The sequence below is a fragment of the Mustela erminea genome, chromosome 12 (assembly GCF_009829155.1).
Source record: "Mustela erminea isolate mMusErm1 chromosome 12, mMusErm1.Pri, whole genome shotgun sequence".
Classification (NCBI taxonomy): domain Eukaryota; kingdom Metazoa; phylum Chordata; class Mammalia; order Carnivora; family Mustelidae; genus Mustela; species Mustela erminea.
The window spans coordinates 30,915,529-30,938,096 of NC_045625.1; the positions used below are offsets into that span (position 1 = coordinate 30,915,529).

Consider the following 22,568-nt stretch of genomic DNA (forward strand, 5'->3'; position numbering starts at 1 on the left):
ACCCTCTGGAAAGTTCTCTGTGGGTTCAAGGAGAGAGAAATGAATCACTGGGGTCTGGGATCATCAGGAGAGTATTCATAGAAAAGATAGCTTTTGAATTGGGTCTCAAAAGCTAGTTAGCGCTGTTGGCAAGCAGGATGTTCAGAGAGGAAAGTGTACCAGCGACAGGCATGGATGCAGGACAGTAAGGAGATGCATTTTAGGAATCACATGTACTGTAGACTCCTTGCATTCTTTTATTTGTAGCTTCAGGATATGGACTGTTGGTTTGTGAGTGATCCTTGAAGGGTTTTCCCGAGTTACTGATTTTATTTCCTTGCAAAGAGCCTAGTGTCTCAGTCAGTGAGTGAGGCTAGTAATTGGTTCAGCAGCATTCATATCCATTCTTTATTCTTCCCTGTTCAATCTGATTCCATTTTTCCTTTTACTGTATGTTACGTTGGAAAACATATACTTCTTAATAATTTAGGATTTGTGGGAGCTTGTTATAATTCCATTTGCTAAAGGTCTGTATATAGGGTGACCATATGATTTATTGGCTGAACTGGGACCCATTTGGAAGGATTGGTGCTTTTAGTAATATGCCATGGCAAAGGCATAAACTGGATTTGTCTCAAGCCTGCCGGAGTATCTGGCCCATGAGAATATCTGATTACTCTGTACTTCCTGCTAGTTGGAGGATAGGCTATGGATCGGGAGCAGTAGGATGTTATTTAGGAAAGCCGGTCTGTGCCAGGTTAAGGATTTAGGCTTTTATACTGTAGACAGAGAAAATCCCTTGGAGGTTTTTTTGTTTGTTTGGTTTTATTTTTATGTTCTTTCGGCATATGATTTGATATATGCAAAGCAGCATTTGGAAAGATTAATCTGACCTCTTTGGGCAGGTTAGATTGAAGGGAAACACTCAATTCAGAGAGTGTCATAGTAGTTCCCACTTAGGGTATATTTGAGTAACAGCCACTCAAATGGGCTTCATGTACAAAGAAAATGTGTTAATTTATTTTTATAATTATGAACAGAGAAGCTTTAATAATTCACTTCCAATAGGTATGATTCTTACTGACTTAGTTCATATTTCTGAAGATCCTGTTGGATTAGTGTCTTATTCAGTTAATGTTTTCACAAAAGAGGAACAGTTCTGGGATTTAGCAGTGAGAGCCAGAGCATTTTTTATGGGCTAGCATTCTAGCATGCACATATATGTATATGTTAGTATTGTCACAATTAAAATTTGACTTAACACTGAGAGTGCTCACTCAAAAAATCTTTACAAAATTTATTTCTAAAATAGTCTTTTGTCATGTAATTGGTGTTCCATTGTATCTTGTTTCAACTTAATGTCTGTCGGGAAAGAATGTTAATTTCACAGTAGCTTCCATTCCTCTAGTGCATGTTTTGCCTTTTTCTATTCCCATCCTATGGAATAGGTTGAACTTTTGAGAAAGGAGAGTTATTTTTGACCAGGAGAACCAGACAGATCTCCATGGAAGAAGAAATCAATCTTTGAAGGATTGATGCAGTAGCAGAGAAGCCAACACTCTGGGTAGAGGAAACCTTGTATGCAAAGAGTTGAGAAGGGGTGCCTGGGTGGCTCAGTCGGTTAAGTGTCTGATTTGTGATCTCTACTCAGGTTATGATCTCATAGGTCATGATCTCATGGGTCATGTGGTCTAGCCCACTTGGCGCTCTGCACTCAGCAGGGAGTCTGCTTGAGATTCTCTCTACCCCTACCCCCACTGTGTGTGCTCTCTATTTCAAATAAGTAAATCTTTTAAAAAAAAGAGAAGAGGGAGCAGAAAAGTTGTGGGATGTGCTTTGGGAAAAGCAACTGGCTGCTCTCTGGCTTCTGAAATGCTGTGGAAATAAGAGACTGACATGGAGGACACAGGGAAATTGAAGGAAAGGAAAGCTTCTTGGTTCCCAAAGATATCTCAATTTTAAAAAACCTTCTAATGGAAGAAAATATTCTTTACTTGTTGGAGAAGCGCCTATTTAAAGCTAGCCTGTCAACTTTTTTTTTTTTAACGAAGTAGGGTACGATATTTGACATTTCACTGATATGCCTTTTATATAAGATCATATCACTTGATATATCTCAGATTGAGATGTTTAATATTTCAAAACCCACAAGAAATGCATGTGGATGGAATTATCTATTGACTTCTAGGTGACTGGAGATGCTTCTCAGTTTTCTTGGCAAGAAAAAGAGCTAATGAACTGAAGAAAATGACCAACTTATAAAATATCATAAGTTTACATCTGTATATTTACATATATTGTCTAAATAGTCCAGCATTAGAAGCTAAAATTCTCCATGTCTAAGATCTTCTATTCAAAATGTCTTTATAGATTTTTGTTGTTTCTTTTAAAGAAAATAAACTTAAAAGTTTACTTCAAGTCTTAATTTTAAAAAATGAATGATTACACTCCCTCTCTTCCTGGTCTAGAGCTACTTGTCTTTATTTTACTTAAGCACTAAAGCATTTGACATAAAGATGTTTCCCTGGGAGAATTTTGTTTAGGCTTAGGGCTGACATGAAAAGAAACAATTTGTCAGACTAGTGGAGCTTGCTAACAATTTAAATAAACAACCTGTCTTTCCCTTTATACTGCATATTAATAAAAATGTTAATGCTGAAACACCTCTTTTACACCCTACAGGGTGGAGAGATGATTGGGTCAGAGACCATTTTCTTGCTTTGGGCCCTCGTCAACACATCTGTTAGCTGAATGTGTCTTTTAAGTGCATGCTTATTAATAAGCATGATGTTTCTAAACTAATAGGTATTTAATACAACAAAACTTTTTTAAACAAAGTTTAATTGTTGTCTCATTTTTATCACCTGGCATGTATATATTTTTGCCATGTAAATATTTCAAAGTAAAAAGCACTTAAATTTAGAATATACTTTTCTGTAAACAACTTTGATGGGTGACAACTAACTCTTCAAAAATGGGCTTCCTTGGACTATACAACTGAAGATGGTTATCTGTATTTGACATTTTTCCCCCCTCTTTATCATCACTGTCTGAAGAGCTTCTCCAGGTAGAGCATACCAGGCCTTCTGCATTTGTGCCCTCAGTACCTAGCAGATACTCCATAAATGACTGTCAAGTTATTTAATGACTTGACTTTGATAATGATCAGCTTTGTTGCTTTATGATATTTTTGCATCACCTTCTTGAATTTTTCAACGCAATTCACTCTGAAATCTTGTATCAGTATAATTGGCTTTGTTAAAAACAAAACAACAGGCCCAAAATGGAGTTACTTATGCTAATAAGCCCCATGCTACCAAACTTAGAATTATAGTTTTGATTCTCCCAGAAATGGAATTTTAATTAATTAATTTTTAAATTAGCATATAATGTATTATTTGTTTCAGGGGTACAGGACTGTGAATCATCAGTCTTACACAGTTCACAGCACTCACCATAGCACGTATCCTCCCCAGTGTCCATCACCCAGCCACCCTGTCCCTTTAACCCCCAGCAACCCTCAGTTTGTTTCCTGAGATTAAGTGTCTCTTGTGGTTTGTCTCCCCCACCCCAGTCCCATCTTGTTTCATTTTCCCCTCCCTCCCCGCCATGAGCCCCCACCCTGCCTCTCAGATTCCTCATATCAAGGAGATCATCTGATAATTGTCTTTCTCTGATTGACTTTAGAAATGGAATTTTAAAACAGTCAGCAAGGAAATGCCTGGTCCATAGTAGTTCACTAATATGCCTCATAGACCTCTGGAATCCCTGAAAGGAAAGTGACTTTGCAATAACCCACTTTTTTTTTTTTTTTTTTTTTTTTAACTAGTGAATCTTTTTTTCCTGCTCACTTCTGCCTTTTATTTCATTTTATACAGGTCCTCGGAGCTCCTTTTCTCTCTGTTAGATTAGATGCTGCCCGATTAAAATTGATTTTGCTCAAATGAATCCTTAAAATTTTTAATATGCCTCAGTTAATCTTTCAACAGGTTGCACAGCTGGTCATACACTGATGAGGGAAGGATCTGTTAGTTGAGATATAGATACTGAGGGAATAATGACTAATGAGGGAATCACATCTTTCCAGTTAATGTTTAAATGTTTAAAGAGTAAATCACATCTTTCCAGTTAATGTTTAAAATGTTAAATGTTTAATGTATATACTACTTATATACATATATGTTGTATATGTCAATATATTCAGAGATTTTTAACTTAGCTAGTTTACTTTTAGCAGAGTATAATTTATTGGTAGCTAGCAGAAATTGTAGTCCACTATTGGTTACATGATTATGGTAACTTGGAAATAAGACTAGTGCTATTTGGCTTTTTCTAAAAAAATAATAAATTAATAGAAATATTTCAAATAGCTGTGCTTGTTTACATGCCAACATCAACATGGCTCTTTATACCATTCAGAAATTGAATTGTTGGTGAAGTAGTCACTTTTTGAGTTATAATAGTTGTGACTAAAGTGTCTGTGAAATGGGTGGGCACAGGGGTAGTTTTCAGTCTCTCGTCAGGGCCTAACTTAGTTGTCACTCCGTAGCCACAGTTCAGTGAATGGATTTCCATAAACACACTAGGTGTTAAAGGTGGGACCTAAAAATAAAATACACTAAGTATTACTTTTTAAGTGAAGTGAACTGTTGCTAGTTTACTTTATCTTTTCTTTATTTTACAGATGGCAAACTAATACTTTCTTTGATAAACTTGAACTTTGGGTTCAATGTTTTGGAAGTAGAAGATTCGTATACTCTTTTTAAGAGCCTCTTACTTAACACATTGTTATCACCAGTATGTCAGATGAGGCAGGAAAGGCTTTTGGTTCACAACTTGAAGTCTTTCTTGTTCTTCTCTTTATTGTTTTGTTTTATCTTAGATACATGATAGGGATAGAGTCAGCAGACTTAGCTTTGGTTTTGTATTCTTTCCAAATAGATAGTAATACAGTAAATTTTTTCTTGCTGCACCATAAATTTGTTGCGATATTAATTTAAAAGAATGAATCAGTTCTTAATTTCTTTAGAAACAATCGCTTTTGTGTATTTGGAAATATAGGAAGTTTTATTTGACCAGTTTCTAGGTTTAGAAATTAGTACTTCTGGGGTACCCTGGTGGCTCAATAGGTTAAGCGTCTGCCTTTGGCTCAGGTCATGATCCCAGGATCCTCGGATCAAGCGCCACATCAGGTTCCCTGCTCAGAGGGAGTGTGCTGCTTTTTCTCCCTTTCCCTCCGCCTGCCTCTCCCCCTGCTTGTGCTCTCTCTCTATCTCCTACTCTGTGTAAAATAAATAAAATCTTAAAAAAAAAAAGTTCTTCTATTGTGTTGATCTAGTGAAGGGTTAGAATAATAATAAAGATAAAACTAAAACAATTGAGTGATTTTGTAAATAAATGGAACCAGCTTAAAAATTTTTCATTTTCTTTTTATTAAAGTTTCTGTATTATTTGCCTTTTATGGAAACATTCATTAATTTCTCATTTTTAAAATTTATAGGTAACCTGGGTTTTTACTCCTGTAACAACTGAAATAACAAGTCTTGATACAGAGAATATAGATGACATTTTAAGTAAGTACCTTGATATTTTTAAAGTACTCTTCTTTATAAAGAGCTAGTTTGTATACAAAAACAAAGTTAAATCTCAATTACAAAAACAGTTGGGGAGCTGGCATTTTGTTTAGTTTCATGGTTTCCTGAATTAAGAAAGCATTTTGGTTTTGATTTGTAGTAAAATTTAAAATGTGTAAGTCTCTTTTCCTGTGTTAAAAATAAACTTTCAGTCTTGTTATATTTCTTTGCCTTGTCATAAATACCACTGATATAAAGTATTTTGCTAGAGCTTACTTAGAGGCTAGCAGTTCCCACTATGCGATACCAAATGTTCATGATCTTAGGACATGGTCTAGAAATATTTTATCTTCTTTAACTTTTAACTAATTCACTGACTCTGATTTTTTTATTGTCATTGGTTCAGTTAACTTAAATAAGTGTTTTACTGAATGTTTTGTTTGCTGACAGTGAGATTGTGAATATAGTTAACTTGGAGGAGGGGAACATTTCTGTTTTTAAAAATAGTAGAGGGAAGGTAAACACATGGTTGATAGAAAAATCATAATTTAGGAGATTTAAGAAAACATATAATGCATAAATGATTTCTTCTTCTTCTTTTTTTTTTTTTAAAGCACTCCATTTTATCCACGGTTGTAAGCAGAACTAAACCAAAAATAAGAAAAGTAAAAGGAGTTACTCATTGAACATCATATACTGTTTTATGTTCTTGGAACTAGTTTTAAATGCTAAAAAGTCTATCCCACATTCTGGGATCTCTTTAGAGCAATGATTCTGTAACCTTTAGCATGCATGAGTCATGTGGAGGACTTATTAATATCTGTAGTGCTAGGCCTGGTTCTAAGTTTCTAACAGAAACTGCTAACCCCTACCTGAGAATTTGCATTTCTGTAAGTTTCTAGCTGCTGCTGGTGCTTCTGGTCCAGGGAGTGCATTTTGTGAACCACTGCTTCAGAGTGCAGAAGCAGGTGGATAAAAACTGTTTGAAGTAAAAGAGGAAGAAGAGAATTGAAACTCACAAATCATTCTCCTTTCATTTTTCAAATTCTAGAATATCTTTATGTTTTATTTTTGTGAGTACTTGAGGAGTTTAGTTTCTCTATGAAGTTTAAGCAAAAGGAACAAATGTATCTTTGTCATGACTTCACATCCTCATATGCAAACAATGCTGTTATTTTTGCAACAGAGAAGAGCTGTTTAATGAATAGGAACCAGAAAGTGTGCATGTTATGCAGCATTATTAGTTGTAGATCACTTGTTGCAATGAGGTGAGACATCTGAACTTCAGAAATAGCTTAGTTACACAGGTCTCTTCTGAGAAATAGAATTTTTTTGCAGAGCCAGTTCTCAGTTATTCATGTATATGGGAGATCAAAAAAGGATTAGCAAGGGGCACCTTGGTTGCTTAGTCAGTTGATCCTCTGGCTCTTGATTTCAGCTCAGGTAATGCTCTCGGGGTCATGAGATCTGAGCCCTGCTTTGGTGCCTACTTAAGGTTCTTTCTCTCCTGCTCCTGCTACTCCCCATCCCCACTCACACTCACACTTTCTCTCTTAAGAAAAAAAAAAAAAAGGATTATTCAACTCCAGATCATCCCACTGCACTTTGAATGAGAGTAGGCTATTGAGTAGTTTACTTTCCTGATCTGGCTTTGATTCCCCTTTTGTTTTATATTCGTTCAGTGAAGATATAAAGATGGAGGATATAGAGAAAAGGATCAGGGATTCCCACAAATTATATAATCTGTCTGTGACTCTGTGTATGGATTTCTGAGTGAGAGGTAACTTAATTGTTACTGTGTGTTTTTAGTAGGCCCCATAAATGAGAAAAAGACCATGATGGAAAGCATCTCTTTGATTATGTCAGTTATGTGGACACAATTAACTTGGATTGTTTGGTTTTGTTTTTCAATTTCAGACAATGCTGATGTTGCTTTAGTAAATTTTTATGCTGACTGGTAAGTAATAATTTTATTTTTGTTTTTTGTTTTTTGCAGTAGGGGGTAAAGTTGCATTATTTAGGTTTTTTTTTTTTTTTCCTTTTATCTTGCTACATGTGAATTTTTCTTTGCTAGGAGTGAAGGGGGAAGCCTTTTTCTTATGTGGCACAATATTCCATATGCATAGTCAGTTAAGGTTCAGTCACAAAGTGAGCAGCTTAATTTCATGATCATTTGTATTTTAAGAGAAATACAGATCTGATTCCATCATCCCACATCTTAAAAGCAGTAACAGAAACTCAAACCCATCCCCTCTACCCCCAACACATCTTTCTGTTTCTGTCTCTCTATCTCTCTCTCTCACGCACACACATACACACACATGTTAATTCTGTATTTTTCCTAAGGAAGTAGGACAGTGTTTGGAGGTGAGGATGTGGGTATGGTGAGTTTAGAAGGAAATTTCTTGTTGACACTTTTTAAACATGTGTCTTCTACTACTTCTAGGAAGCCTTTGCTCCTTCCCCTGTCTGAATCAGATTCTTGTCTTTTGTGTTCATATAGTACTGGATACTACTTTCTTTTTCTTACTACATTATTTTGTCTTTTATATTTGTGCCAATCAACAATGAGGGCAGAGATAATGTTTTAGCATTCACAGCCTCTAAAACCCCAGGCGTAAACACATAGTAGATGTTAAAGAATGTGACATGGAGATGGGTAGAAGGGAGCTTGAATTGGAGGGAAGTTGGAAACTCTCACATAATCCTTATTCCTAGACAATCTATCTTGTTTGACCCTTTAAGGCTTATTAGCTACTCATTATCACCACCCTCCTTCAGGCCACAGTCCAGCTTACCTAGACCCTTGTGACAGGCTCCTTATTTATTTTCTGTGTGTTAAGTCTTATGTGTCTCCATTCTTTTCTCTATAAAGTAAGCCAGAGTGGTCTACCTAAAGAGCAAACTGAATAAGGTTAAATCCCTCATCTTAAAGCCCTTACATGGTGCTCCAGTAGCTTTAGGTCTGAAGTCCCTTGCCTTCGCCTAAAAGGCCCCCAGTGACTTCAGACCTGAAGTTACCCTACCTCCACATCTGATTTCTTGGCATCTCTCCACTCTCACATTCTGTTCCAGTTGTACTGAATGTATTTCAGTTTCTGTAATATTCTGTACTCTTTCATCCTTGGACCTTTCCTTAAGTTCTTTTCTCTGCCTGGAAGGGGCACTCTTCTCTCACCCATTTATTTGCATAGTTTAGTCTTAACCATCTTTCAAGTCTTAGATTAGATACCACTTCCTCCAGGTCACCTTCCTAGATCAGTAGTCCTACCCTATTCCAACCCTTTATCTATCTTCCCATAACACCACATACTTAGCTCATCAGAACACTTGCATGCTGCAGTGGAGTTGGTAGCCAACTGCTACAGCCTTAGCTTTATGAGAAGTTACCATGTCTATCTTTTGTAAACATTAATCCCCAGGCATTCTGCATAGTACTTGGCTGATAAGTACATAATAGATATTTACTGAATGAATGATATATAGCTATTTGAAGAACTTCAGTAAAATGTTGAAGATATACAGAGAAAATGCCATTTCTAAAATGTATAACCAAGGTAGCATTTTCCAAGGGAAATTGGGTTTGTCCACATGTAACAGAAGCCACAAAATTGGGTGTAAGATTATCTAGTGCAGCCCACTTTAAAAATAAACTTCAGACCCAGAGAAGGGAAGTGTCTTCTCAAGGTTAGCTGACAGAGTCATGGCAGAGTTAAAACTAGAACACATTTCTCTTGATTGAGGGATTTTGTGTGTTGTAAGAAAGAGAAATAGAATGTGCCACTGACCTTGTTGCAAAAGCTGAATTGGAAGTGTGGACTAATTGCAGTTATTTGGGAGGAGCCCCAAAGAACACCTTGAGTTGTTCTTGAATTAGTACTCTTTCATTCAGCTCAAAAAACTTAAGAAATTGATCATATGACGCTCAAAAAACTTAAGAAATTGATCATATGACACAGGCTTATACTGTGTGGCCTTAAAGGCTAGATTCTGTGTTCTGTTTGGAAGTTATGAATGTGGCACAGTTTAAGGAAGAATTCTCTAATAGAGCTGCCTAAAAATACTGTCTGCCTTTGAGAGTAATGAAACATATTAGGTACTTAGAAATGCTGTTATGTGCCAGGCTCTGTTATGTACATTGTTTTTAATGCTCAGAACTACCCTGCAGGTAGGTATTATAATTTCCATTTTAGGTTGAGGAAATTGAGGCTCAGAAAGGTCATACGGCTAGTAAGTGGTGGAACTGGGATTTAAACTCAGGTATGTCTGACTCCGAAGCTTATTCCCACCCCTGCTCCCACTAGGTCATACTAGTAAGTATTCTAGTAAGTACCCCCAAAATTGTCTCTGCAAAGACTTTTACCCATTTGGTTGATATGTAATGGGTGGATTCAAGCACTAGAATGGAGATTGGATGGAGATGACCCTTAAGGCCCTTTTAATAGATCTGTTGCTTTTGTTATATTTTATAAATGTAACTGTCCATATGTACGGATACATGTGTATGAAGGTATGGTGCTACTGCATTGAATTTTTATTTCATCTTTCCCATTCACCTTCTGGTATTCAAATTGATCCTATTTTAAACATGAACCTTTGCTTAAATGCTTACTGGGCAGCAAACTGGACAATCCAGAAAGGAGCCCCTAATATATGCCTTTACATTGCCCTTAAGCGAGGAGCTTATGCACTTATGCATATCCTAATTCTTCAAGAAACCATTCATCAGTTCCTACCCTTTGCCTCCTTTGCCCTCCAGCACCATATTTTCAGCATCATAAGAAATTGCAAACTTAAGGTGCCTGGCTGGCTTAGTTGGTTAAGCGTCTGACTCTTTGTTTCGGCTCAGGTCATGGTCTCAGGGTTGTGAGGTTGAGCCCTATGTGGGGCTCTGCACTGGGCACGGAGCCTACTTAGGATTCTTTCTCTCCCTCTACCCTTCATGCTTCATGCTCGTGCTCGCTCGCTCTCTTAAGAAAAAAAGAAAAAAAGAAAAGAAAAAAAAGAAACTGCGAACTTATGGACTTAGCCTTTCCTGTTCCTCCATCCTATCAGTTTAATCATTTAACAGACATATATTGAAATGCTTATTAGAATACATAGTCAAATAAGACACGGTCCCTGATGTCCACAGACCCCACCCACCTATCCCAGATGGGAGAGATTTAAGAATGCTAAAAGAGGAAAGAGCCACTTGAAAGCAAGAGATTGAAGATACAGATTGTGTCTCCTTGATATATTCTAGGACATCTCCTTAGGAAGTCAGGTGAGTGGGCTAGAGGAGGTATCTATAAAAAGAGACAAGGAGGAAGGATACCGTTTCCACCGTTTCACAGGCTTTATCAGACTTTCGTTGAGTTATACTTTATAGGTATGACCTAATCACTGGTGCATTAAAGGGTACACGGGCGTCATTTAAGTAAATTCCTTGATGAAAAAGGACTCTGGAAGCAATAGTAGCAATTACAGTTGTGTTTTGTTTTGTTTTGTGTGCTAAAAAGTAGTACCTTTTTCGTACAAGAATGGCTGTTCTAACCCCACTGGCTGTGTGCTGATTCTGATTCCTCTTCTCTTTCTTAGCAGATCTGTTTAATAACCTACAACATATTTGTGAGGTAGCTGGCCTGAATAAGGGACAGTCAGAATTAGAAGCATCAAGTTTCTGGAATATTGTAGGGTTGGTGCCCTTTTTTAAAAAAGTAAAAATAGAAAAAACAGAAACGACAAAGGAAACATGAATAGAAGTCTTGTTTGGGAATTGCACATTTTTGCTCCTAAGCTTAATATATTTAAATGTTCATAGATATGAAAGCCTGTTTTAACCAGGAGTACATTTTGAGGGGGGAACATTATATTGTATACTATATATTTGTTTTATGCACCTTACTTATTTAGTATACCAACTTGCCTGTGAAATTTGATTGGCCTAGTCAGGTGAATCCGTCTACTATTTGCAATAAACTTACTTACCCTCGTAAGGATTTTGTATAGTATCTAGAAATATGTTCATTATTTAGAGAAAGCTGATTTCTGATAAATATCCAGGTCTTAGTAGTTGCAAATCCAAGTGGAGATACATCCTCAGGGCTTATATTTGACTTGTTTCTCGGCCTCTGGGAGAGATCCTTAGCTGTGTGCTTTGTAATATTGGCCCTTTTCTTAATGTGTAAAAAACATCTTTTAATGTACAGTCTGAATTGGAGTAGTCTTTAAATTCAAAATTGTCTTTATCCTCAATCCATGACATCCAGGTACATGATTAAGTTGACTATGAGATTGTCTCAGAAGTCGTTTATTGTGCATATACTACATATCAATGGATAATAACTGTAATAGGATTTTATTCCTTCTGCTTTTGAGTTTTAATTGGTATCCTTCTTTGTGTGTAGGTGTCGTTTCAGCCAAATGTTGCATCCAATTTTTGAGGAAGCTTCTAATGTCATTAAGGAAGAATATCCCAATGAAAATCAAGTAGTGTTTGCCAGAGTTGATTGTGATCAGCACTGTAAGTACCTCAGTAGGAAGTCTGGAAGAAGTTGTCCTATCCCCACCTCTCCCCACCTCTCCTGCTACACACACAAACACACACACTCACTCTTACTCTCTCTCTTTTCTCTTTTAATGCTAAAAAATGTTTTGCTTTAGATGGAATGTTCTAGTGACTTTGGATAAATATTAATATTTTATCTTTATGTACTTATAATACTACTTTGCATTTTGCCTGCAAAGTAATTACTTTTTAAAATTAAAATATAGTAGAATAAGCATATAGGTAGTAAATCATAACTAGCAATGTTTCTGCCAAAGCGAATACCAAAATCAATAAATAAAATTGAAATAAAATTTTAGGGAAAAATGGATTTCTGTTAGATCTAGCATCCTCCAAAAATGCTTTTTGTAGTCATAGCAGACGAAATTATCTCAGATTTTTGTGTTTCTGTTATTTGAAAGATTCTACTAAAATTGGCTTAGACTGTCTTTGAGGTATAATTAGCTGTAGTTACAGATTAGAGTTATTGAGTGTGTTGAGAAACTTAGGATAGACTCATGGATAGTCCAGCCACTTGGGTTTCACTGGTCCCAGTGGAGTGTGGTTTTCTGTATCCATGACAGATCTCGCTAGCTTGAGCTGGTGAGCCTGCGGCGGTTTTTCCTCCTGGTGTGTCCATCACACGTGAACTCTCCTCTCTCCTGGTACCAAACTGACCATGTTTTGCAGTTCTGGTTCATGTGTGTTAGTTGTCTCACCCGTTGCAATGTCAGTTCTTCAAAGGCAGGAACTTTTTTCTTTTCTTCTTTTTTTTAGTTCTAATTCTCCCATTTAAGTGGAGACCAAACCATTCATCTTGAATCTCATGCATCTGACAATTTCTGGGAGACAGAGACTGCTTGTTAAAAGCTTGTTGCACTGAGTTACTGGCAAGTTGGCCTGAATACAGAACTCTCCATACTGCAAATTTCTTATACTTTGCTCTTAGCCTGATGATTAGAATTAGTATGTGTGTATGTGTGTGTGTGTGTATACACTGACTTTTCATTTTACTCTGTGTGTGTGTGTGTGTGTGTGTGTGTACACTGACTTTTCATTTTACTGATGAGAAATGGAAGCAAAGTGACTTAACCACTGTCAGACAGTTTAACATCTAGTGAAACCAGAATTAGAATCCACATCTCCTGACCAAATACCTTCACACACCCATTACTTTCTTTTCTGTTTAGGTTAAACATTTGGGGGTGGTTACTGGTACAGAAATGCTTAACAGCAAAACATTTCAGTATTTTACAAACCATTAGCCCTCATTTCTGCCTTTTGGGATTCATAACTAGATAAGATGAAGGGAGCAGTAAAAGTTGTCAATACAGTCACAGGCTGCGTTTTCACATTTTCACACTATGCTCTGGATCATTCCTCCCACTTTTCACTGGCAGAGATGGTGTTTTTGGTGTGGGCTCTCATTTCACATCTTTCTGGTTTTTATGTATTTAATTAGACATTACAGTATAGACAGTAGTCCCTAACTTTCAGTGAATTTGGACCATAAAATCTGAAACTGTGCTCTCAAACTTATAGTCATTGGGAAAGCAAATTAACTATTGTTGAACCATAAATATCATTTGTTCTTACTTTTAAACAAATTAACTTCCTTTAATCAGGCTCTCTTTTTGTGGGAGTGAACATCCATAGTTCAGATGCTTTTTGATCTATGAGAGATCTATAGAATTAATTTTTTTACTAATGAAAATTATATCTGAGACATAGTATAATCTCTTTAAATATTTTATCCTTTCTGTGTAATTCTTCATTTTTAAAAAGTGATATTATGAAGCCCTTATTGATGATTTAGTTACATTTTCCACTCTCTCTTTAGAGATTGTAAGACACAGTGGCCCCTGTGTCACTCCTTAGATACCAGTTGGAATGTAGAGGTTTTGAACTGGAAGCTCCTTAAGAATCCTGTGGCCTGGGGAGAAACGTCTGTTAGGGCATTCTTTGGTAGGATTTGTTTCTTTTTAAAAGAAGATTTGTTGAGATATAATTAAGATAAACTGCACAAGTTTACATTACACAATTTAATGTTTGAAACATGTATACATCTGTGAAGCCATCACCACAATCAAGATAGCATATCTGTCATTCCCCAAATTGTTCTTGGTCCCTTTCTGGTCCCTTTCTCCTCCCATCAGTCTCAGGGGACCATGGAATTGCTTTTTCTTCTTAGAGATTAGTTTGCATTTTCTAGGATTTTATGTAAGTGGGATCATATGCTGTGCTGTGTGTGTGCGCGGCGGTGTTTTTTTTACTTGGCTATTTTGAGATGGTTGCGCGTATCATTTGTGTTTATTACGGAGTGGCAGTCTGTTGTATGGCTCTGCACTGCAGTTCTCTTATACCCTTATTGACAGTGGGGTTGTTTACAGTTTGGGGCTATTACAAATGAGGCTGCTATAAACATTGAGGTACAATTCTTTGTACATATGCTTTCATATTTTCTGGGCAAATACTTAGCTGTGAAATACCTGGGTCGTACGTTAGTTTATGTTTGACTTTGTAATAAACTGCCAAACTGCTTTCCAAAGTATTTGTACTGTGTTACATATCTGTTAGTAGAGTAGACGCATTCCAGTTGTTCCCCATCCTTGCCAACACTTGGTATGGTCAGTCTGTTTAATTTAACATGGCTGTTAAATGATGAGCAGGTATAATAATTTCTTACTGGGTTTTGAGAGCCCTTTATATATTACAAATGTAAGTTCTTTTTCAGGTGTGTAATTTGCAAATATTTTCTCTCATTCCCCTCTCTTAAGAGTGTCTTTCTTTTTAATTGTGGTAAAATCCACAGAATATAAAATTTGCCATTTTTACCATTTTGAATTGTGCAGTTTTGTAGCTTTAAGTCTATTCACGTTGCTGTACAACCAGTCTCCAGAACTTCATCTTGTAAAGCTGAAAACATTGCACTTATTAAACAACTCCCCATTTCCCCCAGCCCCCAGCCCCTAGCAACCACCATTTTACTTTTTATTTCTATGAATTTGATGACTCTAGATACCTCACATAAGTGGAATCATACAGTATTTGTTTTTGTGTCTGGCTTATTTCACTTACCATAATGTTAATGTCCTCAAGGTTCAGCCATGTTGTAGTATGTGTCAGGATTTCCTTTCATTTCAAGGCTGAATAGTATTCCATTGTATGTTGTATACCACATTTTGTATATTCACTCATCTGTTGATGTACACTTGGGTTACTTCCACCTCTTGGCCATTGTGAATAATGCTATGAAATATTTCTTTGAGGCTTTGCTTTCAGTTCTTTTGGATATAAACCCAGAAGGAGAATTGCTGAATCATATGGTAATTAAATTTTTTTGATTTTTGAGGAACTGCCATACTGTTTTCCCCAGTAGCTATCCCAATTCTACATTCCCACCAGCAGTGGACAGGGGGTCCAGTTTTCCCCACATCTTTGCCAACACTGGTTATTTTCTGTTTTTGTGATCACCGCTGTCCTAAGGGGTGTGAAGTGCTACTTCATCCTGGTTTTGATTTGCATTTCCCCGATTAGTAACATTGAGCCTCTTTTCCTATGCATCCTGGCCATTTGTATATCTTTTTTAGAGAAATACTCTGTTTGAGGCCTTTTCCCTGTTTTTAATCTGGTGAATTTTTGTTGTTAAGTCATAGGAGTTCTTTATGTATTGTATTCTGGATATTAACCCCCTATTAGATAAATGATTTGTAGTTACTTTTTCCCATTCTATTGGTTACCTTCTTTGCACAGAAGTTTTGTTTTGTTTCATTTTAAGATTTTATGTATTTATTTGAAAGAGAGAGAGTATGTGTGTGTGAGAGAGAGATTACGAGCAGGGAGAAGGGATAGAGAGAGAAGCAGAGACTCCATCGAGCAGGGAGTCTGAGCAGACTCAATCCCAGAACTCTGGGATCATGACCTGAACTGAAGGCAGACACTGAACCAACTGAGCCCCCCAGGATCCCCAAAAGTTTTAAGTTTTGATATCCAGTTTATCTTTTTACATTTATTGCCTATGCTTTTGGGGTCCTAGTCAAAAATAATTGCACATCCAATGTTCTGGAACTGTTCTACATTTTCTTCTTAGAGCATTACAGCGTAGGTTGTTATGTTTAGTTTTTTATCCATTTTGAGTTAATTTTTTGTAGAGTGCAACATAAGGATCCAATTTCATTGTTTTGCATGTGGACATCCAGTTTTCCTCATTGGTTGATGAGAGTGTCTTCTCCCCACTAAATGATCTTAGTACCCTTCATCAATAAACATTTGACCACATGTGTGAAGGTTTGTTTCTGGACTCTGTTTTGTTCCATTTGTCTGTATGTCTGTCTTTGTGCCAGAACCACGACTTTTTGATGACTGTAGCTTTATACTGAGTTTTGAAATCAGGAGGTGTGAGACCTTCAATTCTGTTTGAAAGTGTCTTTTGAAGGCCATATATCCTTAATTTGATGAGGTCCAACTTACTTATTTTTAAAATGGATTATGCTTTTCATGCTGTATCTAAGAAATCTTTGCCTCACCCAGGATCTCAGAGATTTTCTGGTATGTTTGCTTTCATAATTTTCGTAGTATAAAGTTTTACATTTTGCTCTCTGATCCATCTGGAGTTAATTTTTACATGTGGCACAATGTATCGATTGGAGTTCATTTCTTTGCATATAGTTATCAAGCTGTTCTGATATTATTTGTTGAAAGGACTATTCCTTCTTCATTGACTTTGCATCTTTTTCAAAATCAGCTGACTGTATAGGTGTGGATCTATGTCTAATCTTCCTGCTCTGTACTGTTGGTGTCTTTATCTGTGACTGATTTGTCTGTGTTTATACTGGTACCACACTTTCTAGATTACTGTAGCTTTATAAGTCTTGAAGTCAGTAATATATAAATCTTCCAGCTTTGTACTTTTTTTTCAAAGTGGTTTTGCTATTTTCGTTGCTTTGGCTTTCTGTATGACTTTTAGAATCGGCTTGTTAATTTCTAAGCAAAGTGAGGGGGGAAAAGTGCGAAGATAATATGGTGAGCTCTCTTAATAGTCCTTTACGCAGTTTATTCTAATGTTGACATATTACATTACCCTGCTACATTTCTTACAACTAAGAAACTGTTTCTGTTCCAAAATCCAGGATATTGCATTTAAGTATCAGGTCATCTTGACAGTTGGTAGTTTTGGGGAGTATTGATCAGGTATTTTGTAAAATATTCTTATTTGGGGTTTGTCCGGTGTTTTTTCTTAAGTCTCACACATCTTTGTGAAATCTGTCCTTAGTTATGTCTTGGTTTTGGGTGCTATTCTAAATGGCATTGATTTTTAAATTTAAATTTCTGATTGGTCACTGCTAGAAGTAAAACTGATTTTTGTATATTGATCTTATATCCTGGTACTTAAGAATTCTAATAGGTTTTATGTAAGTACGGTTGGATTTTCTACAAAGACAGTTACGTTGTATGCAAACAAAAAGTTTTACTTTTGGTGGTCTGTGTGTCTGTACAGTATTCTTTTTGGCAAATGTACCCACTTGCTGCTTTAGTATTAATTTCTCTGATATAGAAGATATATAAAGCTTTCTAGCAAAGGCAGAAGGTGACTTCGGATTGAAGATACCATTCTGCCCACATACGGCTTGTTCTTATTAATTACCTTCTGGCACTGTGGCAGCCTGCTCTTTCCTGCCCTCTGGTATGTTGTCTGTCTTGCTTCTGATGTACTATGTCACTCAGGCTTTCCATCCAAAGTAAGAGTGTTATTCTTGGAAAAGTTCCTATGAAAAGTTTCTAGTCCTATTGCTGGGAAAAAACGATGTATATAATGTTCACTTGGATTTAGATGTGCTTTTACACACATTATTTTTGTTATCTTCACCATAGCTCCTTGAGTCAGATAGTGTTATTAATTCATCCAACAAAAAATTTTCTGTATATGCCTTTTGTCATGCAATATACACAGGTTCTAGACATATAGCAATGAACTAGATATACCCAGAAAGGCGAGAGCAGTAAATACACAATTGCTCCTTGTGAAACTTCTCTGAAGAGAGGTGTTGGATGCTATGAGATAATCCAGGTCTGACTTAGTCCCCGGGGGTAGAGAAGGCCTTTTTGAGACAATGCTGTGAGGCCTGAAGACAGAGTAGGAATTTTTAAGGGAAATAGAGGAAGAAGTGTATTTTAGGCATAGAAACTGAAAATTCACCCAACTTCTACGTAAAAATGTCTGCTACAAATTATATTATAGTCTGTTTAAATTATCTCCAGCAGGTCAGTGTATAAACAAGAATGAAATTACATGTATGTGGCGTTATTATTCCTTACAGTGTGTGGCCCAGCCTCCACTAAGTTAGAATTCTGTGTTCTAATACCAGAACCCCACTGCTTACCAAAGTTCTATACAGTTGGACAAGTTACTTGAAAAATCACTAAACTTGAGTCAGCGCTTGTTGCCACAGTGTGTGCGCATATGTGCGTGTGCGTGGCAAGAAAGAGAAATCTGGCAACCAGATGTGATAAAAAGTGTTAAATCTAGGTGAGGGTGTACAGGTGCTCACTACATTACTTTTTTATATTTTATGTGAGTTGGAAAATTTTCAAATACAAAGTTGGTATAAAAAGTCTGTGAACGGGCACCTGGGTGGCTCAGTTGGTTGGACGACTGCCTTCAGCTCAGGTCATGACCCTGGAGTCCCGGGATCGAGTCCCACATCGGGCTCCCAGCTCCATGGGGAGTCTGCTTCTCTCTCTGATCCTCCTCGCTCATGTTCTCTCTCACTGTCTCTCTCTCAAATAAATAAATAAATCTTAAAAAAAAAAAAAAAAAGAAAGTCTGTGAACCTGGAGTGCCTGGGTGGCTCAGTCTGTGAAGCATCTGCCTTTGGTTCAGGTTGTGATCCCAAGGTCCTGAGATCAAGCCCCGTGTTCGGCTCCTTGCTCAGAGGGGAGTTTGCTTCACCCTCTCCCTTTGCCCCTCTCCCCACCTGTTCTCTCTCTCCAAACAAATAAATAAATAAAGTCTTAAAAAAAAAGACTCCTAAACCTGTACTTTGTCTTTGGTTAAGGAAGAGCTGGAAGGAGTGTCTTGTTGCTTGAGAGTTTTTGAGAAAATATGTGTGGAAGAAGCTTGAAATCTGTACAGGTGTGCTGTGCTATTGTTAATTGTAATTTCTGTTTATTTTTACTGTGATAAATGGCCTTTAGCACAGTCATTGAATTTGAAAAGAACTTTCTTGAATAGACTTTTCCTGGCATTTTGAGGACAACTTAGAGCCACTTAGTGACTTCTGGAAACACCCACAGTTCTGTCAGTGGCTGTCAGAATTTTTCAGTGCAGACCTCCTGTGAGCAGGTCTGGCAGTTGAGGCCATTTTGTTGGTCCTGAAACTGCTGCCTTTCATGAGTTGTTACCTCCTGGGCATGAGCATGTCTGTCTGACCACCAGTTGTCACGGAAGGTAAGATGTGCCTTTGTGAAGAGTCTCCCATTACCAGGTGGCATTTATGCCCATAATTGCAAAGATGACTTATTAGTTAAGAAACAGAATAAATCCCTATCAGTAGGTAAAATTAAGAAAACCCCCTTATCTTATCAATATATGCTGAAAGACTTGACCAAAAAAAAAAAAAGTGTAGGTTCCTGGAAGAAATTAATGTGGCGAAATGTATGAATCAGCCCTGGCTTGCATGAAATTTTTAAAAACTTTAATGACTATTTTATTGCTTCCTAGTCGGTTGCAAGCTTGAAGTGAGGTGTGACCCATATCTGAATTTATTTGTGAAATCTAACTTCATGATTAATTTTGTATATTGTCTTGGGAATTTCTGCCCCTGCTAAGTTACCATTTTTTTTACTTTATTAGCCCTGTTTAAGAATTAAGGATGAGGGGTACCTGGGTGGCTTAGTCGGTTAAGCATCTGACTCTTTATTTCAGCTCAGGTCATGATCTCAGGATTGTGGGATCGAGCCCCACATCGGGCTCTGCACTGGGCATAGAATGTGCTTGAGATACTCTCTCTCCCTCAGCCTTGCTCCCTCTTCACTCTCTCTCTCTCGCTGTCTCTCAAATAAATAAATCTTTTTTAAAAAGAATTAAGGATGAGGTGAGACTGTAAGGTCAAAAACCAAACAACATAATTATATAACTATTAAAATGTAATGGCTCTAATTTTCACAAAACATTCCAAGTGAATATTTCAGAGTAGTCCCTTTAGGGAGGAAATACATGTACTCATTCCTTAGATTGTGTTGGAAATTCTTTGGGAGTTGTCTTCTATGCCTCTTTCCTAGTTGGTCAGGAAGGCCGATCTCCATGCACAGCCACAGAGCACCCTTCTTTGGTTTGCTGCCTGCATTTTCTTCTCTCTCTCTCCTCTACCTGTCAGCATCCTGTGGACTGTTTTCTGCCCTACCTCAACCTCACTTCTTTATATGCCTTTCCTAGGACTTGGTTTGTTCAAATGTTGAGCTAAATAGGCCGAGAACGTAGAATAAGAGAAAGAAGGCAAAGGTAGATATAACAGGCTAATTGCACCCTGTCTGCCCTTTTGCTTCTACGTATGAGCTAGATGCAGCCACTTTAATCCCCTCTTCTATCCCCTGACCAAAAAAAAGAAAGCGGGGAGAAGTGGTGGGAGCTATGGAAAGAGAATTTTGAACTCAGACTGACACTAGAGTGTCATCCGGAAGCTTCCCATGTTTTAAGCTTAGGCATATATTTTTGAAACCCCAGTGTAAAGCTTGTAGCTTAAATAACCCTCATCTTAGGGTTCAAATTTAGTTCACCTTCCGAGCCCCTGACTTCTCCATTTGTTGCATTTAAAGTAGGGAACAGAGTAGGAGGAGAGAAGTAGGAGGAAGAGAAAAAGGGAAAAGGAAGTCAGGGCAATTAAAGAGACTCAAGAGGCAGAATGTTATGGAACAACCTGTTCCCCACCTGGTGGGCATCTATATCTGAGTTCTGATGGCAGCAGAGCAGGTGTCCTCACTCACCCTGCACAGGACTCAGGTGTCCAGTTTCATCCATGTCACAGATCTGGCAGTCACCCTTTTAGCTTCTCCCGTGTGTGTGTGGCGGAGGGGAGGGGGGTTTCCTACAAGGAATCTCTACATCTCCGCTGAGGATATATTTTTTTTTTTTAATTTTTTATTTTTTATAGACATATATTTTTATCCCCAGGGGTACAGGTCTGTGAATCACCAGGTTTACACACTTCACAGCACTCACCAAAGCACATACCCTCCCCAATGTCCATAATCCCACCTCCTTCTCCCAAGCCCCCTCCCCCCAGCAACCCTCAGTTTGTTTTGTGAGATTAAGAGTCACTTATGGTTTGTCTCCCTCCCAATCCCATCTTGTTTCATTTATTCTTCTCCTACCCACTTAAGCCCCCATGTTGCATCACCACTTTCGGCTGAGGATATATTTATTGCTGACTATCATAGTGGGTTTTTCTTATATTGTACTTTGGGAATCCATACTGGTACTTCTTTTTGGTAAATGTATTATGTATTAAGAGTTTTATGAATTTCATTTAAGCTTCTAGCCTGTGGAAGCAATTAGTCGCAATAGTAATCGTAATAGCAATGATGATAATAATAATAATAAAATATAAACTGTGTAATTGAGGGGACCTTGTCTTTTTACCCTTGTGTCCCCAGCACTGGAAGGGTGCCTCACTTGAAGGAGGTGCCCCATAATAGTTGTTGAACAGATGGGTGGATAGATGTAATGAGTAGTAACCAACATTTATGAACTGTTAGTTGTGTAGGTGCTCCATTAAGAATTTCATATGGATTATCTCATCTCCCAGCAATATGATTCAGTATTTTCTGCAATATTTCATCAAATCTAATTTGTCATTGATTCTAAGGCACTTTTATCTGTAGCTGAAAAAAAAAACTGAGAAAAATTGAACTATAGCAGTGCTTTTCACTTAGAAATTTTATCATGAGAACTATTTTGGACTTAAAGGTTTTTTCGTCATATCATTTGTGTGTATACCTAAAAAGGAAAATAAATTTGTTCAAGTAATCCTGAAAAAATTTCGCATTCAGAGTCTGACTATTGTACATCACTTTCTGATTCTGAGTCATTAATTCATGTGTTTTTTTCCACATAATACTGACTTCTGTGCCATTATGGTAGTGCTTTTTATTCTGCTCTTCCTGGGATTTTCTTCCAAGCTGCTGATACCCATTCTGCAAGTGTTGATACTGGCACTTAACTATTTGACTAATCTCAGAGTTTATTTTTTTCTCCATTGAAACATGTCACTGCTTGTTAAGCAACTTCTATTCAAAGTCAGCAAGATATAATCAAAATTTTGGGGGTGTCTGGGTGGCTCAGTCAGTTGAGTGGCTGACTCTTAATTTTGGCTCAGGTCATGATCTCTGGGTCCTGGGGTCTTGTGCTCAGTGGGGAGTCTGCTTGAAGATTCTTATTCCCTCTGCTCCTTGCGCTCTCTCTCAAGTACATGAATAAATCTTTGAAAAAA

General features: G+C 37.3%; 1 protein-coding gene across 1 annotated transcript in view; it reads left to right on the forward strand.

Moving 5' to 3' along the window:
- The window catches only part of ERP44 (endoplasmic reticulum protein 44), a 95,040-nt gene that overhangs the window by 29,694 nt on the left and 42,778 nt on the right, over positions 1–22,568 (forward strand). Inside the window, exons 2-4 of the mRNA XM_032307963.1 lie at positions 5,480–5,552; positions 7,470–7,509; positions 11,942–12,057. Coding sequence (XP_032163854.1) covers positions 5,480–5,552; positions 7,470–7,509; positions 11,942–12,057 — 229 coding nt within the window. The remainder of the gene's footprint in view (positions 1–5,479; positions 5,553–7,469; positions 7,510–11,941; positions 12,058–22,568) is intronic.